This window comes from Agrilus planipennis, unplaced genomic scaffold (genome assembly GCF_000699045.2).
Source record: "Agrilus planipennis isolate EAB-ADULT unplaced genomic scaffold, Apla_2.0 scaffold29, whole genome shotgun sequence".
Lineage (NCBI taxonomy): Eukaryota > Metazoa > Arthropoda > Insecta > Coleoptera > Buprestidae > Agrilus > Agrilus planipennis.
In genome coordinates, this window is record NW_020442462.1 from 1,935,627 (window position 1) to 1,946,182 (window position 10,556).

The following is a 10,556-nucleotide window of genomic DNA, read 5'->3' on the forward strand; positions in this document are numbered from 1 at the left end:
CGATAAAGAAGATATTATAATAGTAATAGATCAACAAAAATTTTGGGGAAAAAGTAAAAATATTTTCTTTGTTTTCCAAAGCCACAAACCTTATTCCGTTATTGTTTAATTGTTTGGTAGAATCTGATTGAAAGTACGTAAAATGGATATAATTGACGTTGAATTGATTTATAAGAGGGTTTTTTTCTGGATAAAAAATATCCCACGTCCTTTTATGTACCCCTGATAATGTGTCGACAAAAATTCATGATGATCAATTGAGTAGTTAAGGCGTGAAATCGACCACATAGAACTAATTCTTTTCTATTCCTCGGGAACAATATTTTTTCTTGATAAAAGTTACCCTATGTGTCTTTCTGTACCCCTGACAAAGTGTCTACAAAATTAACATAAAATTAATTTTTCTCTTCTTCAGGAACTGTTTTTTTTGTGGTTAAAAGGTATCCTACGTCCTCGTCTGTACCCCTGACAACATTTCGTGATGATCGATTGATTAATTACGACGTGAAATCGACCACATACAACTAATTTTTTTCTATTCCTCGGGAACAATATTTTGTCTTGATATAGCATTAGTTAGTATGTAAAATACTAACAAATTGAACAACGTGAATTTCAATTTTCAATTGAAGAACATAACTAATACGAATTATTATCGATAATACTACTAATAGTACTACTGATAAGAGTTGTTTTCTATATTTAAATATGAAAATCTGCAAAGTTTGATGTTTTTACTTAACAATACTTAATATACCTGTTGTATTTTTTTTAAGTACTTACATACCTACGAGGGTGGATTGATAAGTTTCCGGCCTAACCAAGAGATGACGCCACTAGGCCTACCTTGAGGTGACATTCTATAGTACCATCCTTGGATAGCTTGTAGCTATAGTTTCAGCCCGATCTCCTTGCTAGTGTAGGTTTGACAGCACGCTGAACAAGACGCCTCTGTGGTTTTCGTAAAAATGGAAAAGCAGGAAAATCGTGCTGTCATCAAATACTTTTATTTGAAGGGGTTAACGCCGAAGGAAATTAAAAAAGAGATGGACTCAACACTGGGGACATCCTCCCCGTCATATTCAACCGTTAAGCAGTGGGTTTCCGAGTTTAAAAAGGGTCGTGTGAGCACCTCTGATGGGCCTCGCTCAGGACGCCCCGTTGAGGTCACAACTCCAGATATGATCGAAAAAATTCATCAAATAGTGCTGGGAGACCGCAGATTGAAAGTGCGTGAGATAGCTGAGACCTGTAAGATGTCATATGAACGTGTGCAACATATTTTGCACCAACATTTGCATATGGAAAAGCTCTGTGCAAGATGGGTGCCGCGTTTGCTAACAGTCGACCAAAAATTGATTCGAAAAAACATTTCTACCGCAAATTTGTCATTGTATAAGCGTAATCCAAGCGAATTTTTGCGTCGATTCGTAACCGTTGACGAAACGTGGGTCCACCACTACACTCCTGAAACCAAAGAACAGTCTAAACAGTGGATTGGACCAGGGGAACCAACTCCAAAGAAGGCAAAAACAATTTTTTCGGCGAACAAGGTTATGGCTACTGTTTTTTGGGATGCAAGAGGTATTATATACATTGATTACCTTGCAAAGGGTAATACTATCACTGGTCAATACTACGCAGACTTATTGCAACGTTTGAGCCACGAGGTGAAAATTAAACGACCTCATCTGGCGAAGAAAAAAATCTTGTTTCATCACGATAACGCACCAGCGCACACGTCAATCGTTGCGACGGCTAAAATCAACGATCTAAAGTTTGAATTGATGCCGCACCCTCCTTACTCTCCAGACCTAGCCCCGAGTGACTATTTTCTGTTCCCTAATCTCAAAAAATGGCTTGGCGGTAAGAGATTTGCGGACAATGAAGAAGTAATCGAAGCTGTAAATGGTTATTTTGAGGAGCTTGACGAATCAGTCTATAGAGATGGCATTAATAGACTGGAACACCGCTATGAGAAATGTATCAGCCTTGGAGGAGATTATGTTGAGAAATAAAAAAAAAAAATTTTTAAAAACCTTGTTTTTCTTGGTCAGGCCGGAAACTTATCAATCCACCCTCGTATATCATATTAATTTGTTATTTATTTTTCTTTCAGATGTCGACTAAATGTAGAGACGTAGTGGGTAAGTGATTTGCATGGTTTTTTTAGTAAGAAAGCTTTTAGCGCTTTATTCCACAAATTTTTAGCAAGTACAGTACAATTTCAATTTCGAGGTGGTAATTATTCAAAAATGGTAAGTACCATTACGACTCGTATAATGTACTTAATTCTAGTGGTTTATAAGAAAGTTTCAGGTATCTTTTGTTATGTCTGGAGTATTCGGGATATTCGGGTAATTATTAGAATTTTTCGTCGCGAACTTTTTTATTGTGCCTTTTGTGAATACGAGTGTCCGGGAGTGACGTTTAGTATTCGCGCGCCGTATTGGTCGTGTCGCATGTAATACAGCTCGGGTATACGGGAATGTCGGGATCATCACCGGGAAAGCTGTATTAGTTATTTCGCGCGTCGCTATCGTACCAAAATGTGTCCCTAAAGTAGGGAACAGTCGGGAGTGTCCGTGAATTTCGGTTTTTTTTTCCGGCGCCGCTATGATTTGGAATCGGGAATCGGCAATATGTTTATCGGAATTCTGGAGCACAGCCATCTAAGAACTCAACAAGGATTTTCTGCAATAGAGATTCTGAACGACCGGGATTTGGAATTTTGACTTATCTTCGTATAGATCGTCTCTTAGGATTCAAAGTAAGATGCATGTTTTTTTAAATACGCCCTCGAGGGGTTCTACCCTTCATTAGTGTAAGTACTGTACTTGCTAATAAAATTATTTTTTGGGATTAATTAGAAGGGTGTTATATCCACGTGCGCCATTAACAGAGATGTGATTTATTTGAAATACTTGCACTTAAAATGCAAATACAAAATAAAAATACCTATTTTGCAGCATTTTGTTTGTTTAATTTTAATTAATCTAAAAAAACTACAATATTTAAAAAATTAGCAAATGTCTGCAAGGTTTTCGTAAATAATATTTTATAGTTAAGTAAATATAGAAAATTAAATAGGTACACTACAAAAAAGTATTTATTTGAGTAGATACGTATTTTGCATTTATCATTTAAAATACAAAAGGGAAATGTATTTTGTATTTTACAATTGAAATAACAAATCAAGTATTTGCATTTTATACTTAAATACTTTTAAAAAACCATTTTGCACATCTCTAGTCATTACCTACTATCCAGTAGTTGTTAAACCATATGAATGGGCCGTGAAAAAGGGTTGGAAGATAAGTGCAGTGAAAGTGACGTGTTTTTCATTGAGTTGAAGAAGAACCAGATGCATGGTACGTAGTATGTATATTTATCTACAGAATTCAAATACTATTTGTGTATTCAAAGACTTCATCCGAGTCCTGTATCCTTTAGGAAAAATGTATCCATTATCCGGTCCTTTGTTGTTGCGATGTGTTATATTATAAAAAATATTTTCTAACGTATTATTTTTTATTATTTCATGCCTAATACCTACTTGTTGATACTACTTAGATAAAAATTGTTTACATTTTTTTCTATTTTTTTTATTATTGTGGTTGATAGCTCTCATTAAAATCAGTAAGTTCAACAAAGATAAATAAGAACATTTTTATTACGGTATACATATTCGCTATTTTGTTTTGTATTATCAGTAGTACCCTACATCTTTCCAAAATTTCATCCTAACAGCTTCGGGATTTTTTCCAACGGTAATATTTTCTCCAATATCAAGAAAGTTAACATCGTCTTCTCCAGTCACTGGCAACCACTTTACATTTAGAATGTTTTCATCCGGTTGTTGTGGATTTGGATTTCCGGTACGCGCAAAAGTCGTCCACAACTTTGTCATTCGACCAATTGTTATATCTTCTATACTAAGATGCCTCGGCTTCTTTACCAATTTTGTTGTAAACAAATATCCTAGTTCGTCACAGTGTGCCACACCTAAATGTTTAATCTAAATTATTCCTGGAAAGGTTAGAAATGAAGAGATATTAGAAAGAATAGGAGAACAGAGGACTCTATGGAAGTCTAGTCAGAGACATATTAGAGGCAGAAGCAGGAGTTAGGGGGGTAGAGATATACCTAGGTTAGATTACTGTTCGCAAATACTTAAGGATGTGGGCTGTTCTAGTTTTAGGGAAATGCGAAGATTAGCTCAGGATAGGAAAGAGTGGAGGTACGTGTCCAACCAGTCTTAGGGCTGACTACCTTATGATGATGATGGTTCCTGGGCATACAATCAAAGGTAGAAGTAACTTCTATGCTCGCGAACGGTTAATTTAAAAATTCGAAAAAGGTTATTAAAGGTGTATGTTTGGAGCACGGCGTTGTACGGGTGCGAAACATGAACAGCGGGCACAGCGGAAAAGAAAAGGTTAGATGCCTTCGAAAAGTGGGTAGAAAAGGTTAGAAATGAAGAGGTATTAGAAATAATATGATAACAGAGGACTCTATAGAAGTCAATAAAAAATAGGCGAGATAGGTTGGTAGAACACCTTCTCAGACATGAAGGTCTAGTCAAAGATATATTAGAGACAGAAACGGGAGTTAGGAGGGGTAGAGGTAGACCTAGATTAGACTACTGTTCGCAAATAGTTAAGGATGTGGGTTATTGTTCTAGTTCTAGGGAAATGCTAAGATTAGCTCAGGATAGAAAAGAGTGGAGGTACGTATCCAAACAGTCTTAGGACTGACGACATTATAATGATGATACAAACAAAGACACTGCAAATGATATACCATTACAAAAAAAATTATTCACCTGGAAATTTAATGTTAGCATAATTCTTATACCAATTGAGACCAGCGTCGACGGAAAATCTGTAGAAAAACACCGGAAATGACGATGCTTTGGCTATTTCTGTAGCGGCTACGTGTAAACCCCTTAAGAAAAATACGTCTGTATAAAGCTAAAAGGATTTAAGTCCTGTTTTAACATCGCACCTATTAAAAAGTAAGTATTTTTTTATATATACGTATGTAATTACCTGCAATAATGAATCAACGTCTTGATTAGAAGGTTCATCATCACCAAAATAAAACTCTTTTATCTTCCTCGCAGTTTCTATTGATTTAGCAGTGGCTCTCGAATGATTTAAATAATAGGGTACGTATCTTTCAAAGTCAGTGGGCATGGGAATTTCTTGGTTCCTTATCGTTGCACGGGCAACCATCAACATGCCTTCTCGTGTAACGTAACCCACCATAACAGGAACTTGGTTAAAATTGCCAGATCTTATTAATTCTATAGCGATTTTAGTTATAAATGCTGAAGGATCCGATGGATCTTCTATTACTGGACCAAATGACCGTATTACGTCTGTTCTATAATCCTATGAAAATACATATATGTGGGTAAGAACTAAACACACTATATAATCTTTTCAAGATTGATATGTTGATGTTTGAAATATTTTGATGATCAATCGAAACCAGCTTTTATTATTCCAGGTAAGAAATTAATTGCCTAATAGATTCTACTGAAGGTGACGAAAACCCTTTCATAGATTAATTTGTCATAGTAGAGATAAAAAAACAAAAGATAATTTTGATTGTTCCCATACGGTTGTGTGTTCTTTACTTTCCAAATGTATAAAATATATTTTGATATGTAATGTACTGATTTTTTTTAGCTTTAAATTACTATTACAATTACCTAGGAAAAACTCTCACACTGTTAGGTTACTACTACGTGACCAATTTTTTACCCCCTCCCTCGGCGACCACCCAATACTCCCCTTCCCCTATAATTTTCACGTAGTGATTCATTAATACAGTTTTAAATCATTTTCTGCAACCAGAAAGTTTTGAATATGACTCGAAAAAGTGCGAAATTTCCCTAGAGGATATTAATTACGTGACGAATACCTAAGCCCCCCCTCCCTATGACAAACCGTGATATTTTTGGAGACTCCCTACGCCGTGGAAGGGGCACGTAGTATGGGTACGTTCCCTTAGGTGAAAAGTACTAAATTAGTACAGGTAGTATCTTCGCATAAATATGTTGGTAAATATTCGTATCTAGTGGATTTTTTTGCACAATCTTATTCAAAATAGCCCCCCCCCCTTAAACAAATCTGTATATTGCCAAATCTAAAAGTGGGTCAAAATTTGTTTAAATAATTTGCAATAAATATTCGGGATGTATAAATTGTTTAAAATTCGATAAAACGCAATAATGGTAATTTTCAACCTTGAAAAACAAAAAATAGTTATCAAAATGTTAAATATTCTTCAAACATCCCTTAATAAATTCCAAAACGTTTTGGGCGATTATGTTATTGCAACTCTTTGTTTCTCAATTGTTAATTAAATTTTACCATCCTGATGCATTTATAACAACTAAGTGAAGATGAACAAAAAGAATTATTTAAAGGGTACTATTTTGAATAAAACTGTGAAAAAGAAACGACCAACAATATTTCCTCCAATGCATGCAAAGATTATTGCTAGATTACTAGGCTGTCGTGCGATAATAATTGTTCAGGTATTACCTACCTATATTTTACTAATAGATAAACGCGATATAATCTAAGAAAACTGACCCATCGTCTTTTTTTCAAAATTTCAAAAGGTTTCCATATATGCAATTGTTGTTTTTTTTGTACACTTACGTCGTCAATTTTTTGTAACATCTGAAACACTTCATCTGTACTGGCGTTGTTCAAAACATCTAAAATCTCTTTTTCACTTTTATCTTTATGTCCGATAGCATCAGCAATTCTCTTAACCCCTTTGACTCCTAAGGATCTCGTGTTCAGGGCACAACCACTTTGCATAATTGCCCTATGAAATAATCCTACCGGAAAAATCATATACGCAATCAACAGGAACTCCTGGTAAAATCTTAATGATAGTCCCATTCCACCCCGGATCTTTATTTTAATATTACTAAGTATCCATCTCAGTTGTGTAGAGACGCGTGTTATTATGTAAAACCTTTAGAAGAAGGTTTTACAAACTATTAAACCATTATCATTTACCAATAATATATACGCACGTTTAAGGATGTTTGGTAGGTATGTCAAAATGCTACGAGACAAATAAAAATTTGGAAGAACGTTCCTCATTCAATTCTAAAACTCCTGTAAAAATTACAAATCGCTAAACCGTTAAAAAGTTATTGAAATTTTAAAAAATTGTAATTTTACACGTCATTTTACGGAGATTCGTTAACCGAACAGATTAAATTTATTTTTATTAACAGAAAAAAAGCTACCAGAAATTTCAAACTTTTATAATAAGTAACTTGAACTCTGGAGAATCACTTTAGCGTAAGGTTATTCAAATTCACTAAATGGTTATCGAGGAAAAAATGAAAAATTAGCTGAAAATCTCGTTTTTACTTGATAATATAATGATAATATTTATAATTGTCTGAAATAAATGCAATTTTAAAGTTTTAATTATTATTTAAACATATTAAAAAGTTTTACGCTCATTATTAATAGAGATTGAAACTAAATATTTTTTTGTTTCGAAGTTGAAATCAAGGCATATTCACTGCCAAAAGTCAGTTAAAAATTTTCCATATTATTCGTTATTTCTTATTTTATTCAAAGTTTTTGGTCAAATTCCAAATTTTCTCTCAAACCGTATACTTTTTTTTAGTATAGATAGTATTTATTTACCTCATGATATGCTGCAAAACCTAATTAATCACGAATTTCTAATTTTATGTACTCTTGTCTCCGATTGTACCTCCCAAACATCCTCAAATAAAATAAATATTAAAAAAACTTTATTTATCTACATGTATATAAAAGAAAGTTTGTGATCAAATTTGTATTTACATACTTGAAACTTAGTTTTAATACTCTTGGATATAATTAATCAAACATTAATTTTAAATTTAAACTTATAGGAGCGTTGTTTATTAGAGAATCTGTTTTAACCACAAGTAGCACATCTCTATAAAATACTTTAGTGTATGTTTAATTAAGCAAGTTTCATAATAACCGGTTTATATTCATATGTTATAAGACTTAAATTCCAATTATTTTCATAAAAGACATTCAAACAAAAATTCGGGACGGAATTGTACTATACATTTGACCATACCCATCTATTATTTTGTACCTTTTGCCAAAGGTGACAGTAACAAGAAATTAACTGCCCATCCCCCCGAACTCTCCCCAAAAATTGTAACATTGTTAGGGTTGCCTCCGAATACTGCAATATTTTCCTGGACCCATTTTAAAGCTAGGACCATGTCTTTGAGTCCCGCATTTCCAGGAATGTCGAAGGTGGAATCTTCAAGACTCAAAAATCCTTTCCGAAATTATTCAATTAATACCACTTATTTTTCTTTAATTAATAATATTAATTTTATATGAACTATTATATTTTTTGAATTTTTGTGCACCAAAACAAATTAACATACCAAAAAGACCAAGACGATAGTTGATTGTGACAACAATGACATCTTCACTTAAAAGATAATCAGGTCCATACAGATCTGTGTTACCCGATCCACATGTGAAACCTCCACCATGAATCCAAACCATAACTGGTTTATTACTATTCTCATTATTTTTTGGTAACTAAATTTTAAAAGGATAATTACTTAACAACTTATGGGCACCTGTAAAATACTTTCAGGGGTTGGAGTAGTCGGAAAATGTAACAATTCTTATAAAGTAATAGGTGATACAAAAAGAATTTTATTCACAACTTATACTTATTATAATGAAATTATTTTCTGAGCTGAATGGTCGTGGTGTTAGACTCTCACTCCCTATACATTGGTTGGCGTTGTCCTTCCAACGTTTCGCCCTTAATTGCGGCCGACATTAACAGGAATTATTTATAGCCGCATTACTTCCCGTCCTAATTAAACTCATCAAGGCTCAGTAATAATCTCTGAGGATGTCTGACACACTCGTTGACGCAACGTTGGAAAAACAGGTCAAACCGAAGCATCATTTAGGTAATCGGACTCTTTTTCATTTTTACACAGAATTATTTTGTACCTCATTTATGTAAACATTTAAGAATAAACAATCTTCTGAACCATGTATTTTCCTTGTTACCATATCTCTTTGATAGCAGATGTTACCTTCTTTAGTGGCATCTAAGATACCTTCCCATGGGTCGGCTGGTTGTGGAGCCTAAACCACAAAAAGAAAATAGTAATAGGCGCATATACATAATAATAATTATGCATTTATTTAAACAATATTTTCGATTATGCACTGAAATAATATCGTCGCGAAGTGTTGCCTATGGTTAGAACTCTTTCTAATCAGCGAACTCTGACGACCGCTGATACCCTAGCCAAAAGTTCTGATCCCACCCTCGAATTACTTATGAGGTATTCTGTAAAACTTTTATTAGTTCTTCGCGCAACTTCCGTTGCCTGCTGCGCGCGCACTTTTTACATGCAATGCATTAAAAGAAGTATAACTTCATAAAAGTACTTTCGACGATTATGCACGTCAGTGCGCTACCTTCATAACTATGCTTAAATAATTATGAGTACCCAAGTATAATACCTTAGTTTTGAAAAATAGTAAAACTTTTATGTACGCCTCTGTCATAAGAATGTCGGAAACATTCTATTAATACACTGTATGTTATTTCATTATTTCTACTGTTGTCGATTTACACTGTGTTTAAAATTATCTATGATGCTTAACCTCAAAATTTTCTTCTAAATTGTATGTTACTATACCAATTTATTTCACTATTCGCTTACCTTAAATCTAAGATCTCCAAGGGGCGGTTTTGCGTAAGGTATTCCTTGAAAACTATAGTACATACCCCCGTTAACATTTTGAATTTTTTTGCCCCGAAGTAACCCCTGTCTTACTTTAGCTGTCGGTTCTTCCATTCTATAGACGAAAATTAAAAAATGTCAATAGATAATCAACGTTGTAATTTAAAATTTAAATAAATTCACATCTCTTTATTTACATAAATTTAAATTAGGGATTTTGCTTGCTGATGAAAGTAACAATGTCGTGAGTGATATATAAACGTTATTCAACATTTGTTATTCTGTTTCATAGATTCAAACTTAAGATTGTTACGCTTATCTCCGTTATCTGGTTATAAATAAAAATTTAGTTTGTTTAAAAGTCACGCCAAGTTTCTACAGGGTGTACCAAAAATTTTATGTATACTTCGATTTTGTTTTCGATTTTTACTAAAAGTAACTGGCATAATCTAGTTTATCCTAGTAAAGGAAAAACTAACAAAATTATATATTTAAAGACGCTCATAATTAGGGTTGCCACCTTTTCAGGCTTTACATAAAGTATTTCTCGACTAAATGGTTAAAAAAAAAGTACTCAGGATAAAAATATTAAAGACGCTCATAATTAGGGTTGCCACCTTTTCAGGCTTTACATAAAGTATTTCTCAACTAAATGGTTAAAAAAAAAGTACTCAGGATAAAAATATTAAAGACGCTCATAATTAGGGTTGCCACCTTTTCAGGCTTTACATAAAGTATTTCTCGACTAAATGGTTCAAATTAAAAAAACTTTATT

The 10,556-nt window shown here is 33.6% G+C and overlaps 1 protein-coding gene across 1 annotated transcript in view; it reads right to left on the reverse strand.

Annotated features, from left to right (window-relative positions):
• Nucleotides 1-3,655: 3,655 nt before the first annotated feature.
• The window catches only part of LOC108744438, a 25,208-nt gene continuing 18,307 nt past the window's right edge, over nucleotides 3,656-10,556 (reverse strand). The window contains exons 9-16 of the mRNA XM_018480194.2: nucleotides 9,761-9,913; nucleotides 9,036-9,173; nucleotides 8,447-8,606; nucleotides 8,143-8,334; nucleotides 6,678-6,862; nucleotides 5,052-5,396; nucleotides 4,826-4,973; nucleotides 3,656-4,005 (exon numbers count right to left, since the gene is read on the reverse strand). Of these exons, the coding sequence (XP_018335696.1) occupies nucleotides 3,710-4,005; nucleotides 4,826-4,973; nucleotides 5,052-5,396; nucleotides 6,678-6,862; nucleotides 8,143-8,334; nucleotides 8,447-8,606; nucleotides 9,036-9,173; nucleotides 9,761-9,913 (1,617 nt within the window). The 3' untranslated portion in view covers nucleotides 3,656-3,709. The remainder of the gene's footprint in view (nucleotides 4,006-4,825; nucleotides 4,974-5,051; nucleotides 5,397-6,677; nucleotides 6,863-8,142; nucleotides 8,335-8,446; nucleotides 8,607-9,035; nucleotides 9,174-9,760; nucleotides 9,914-10,556) is intronic.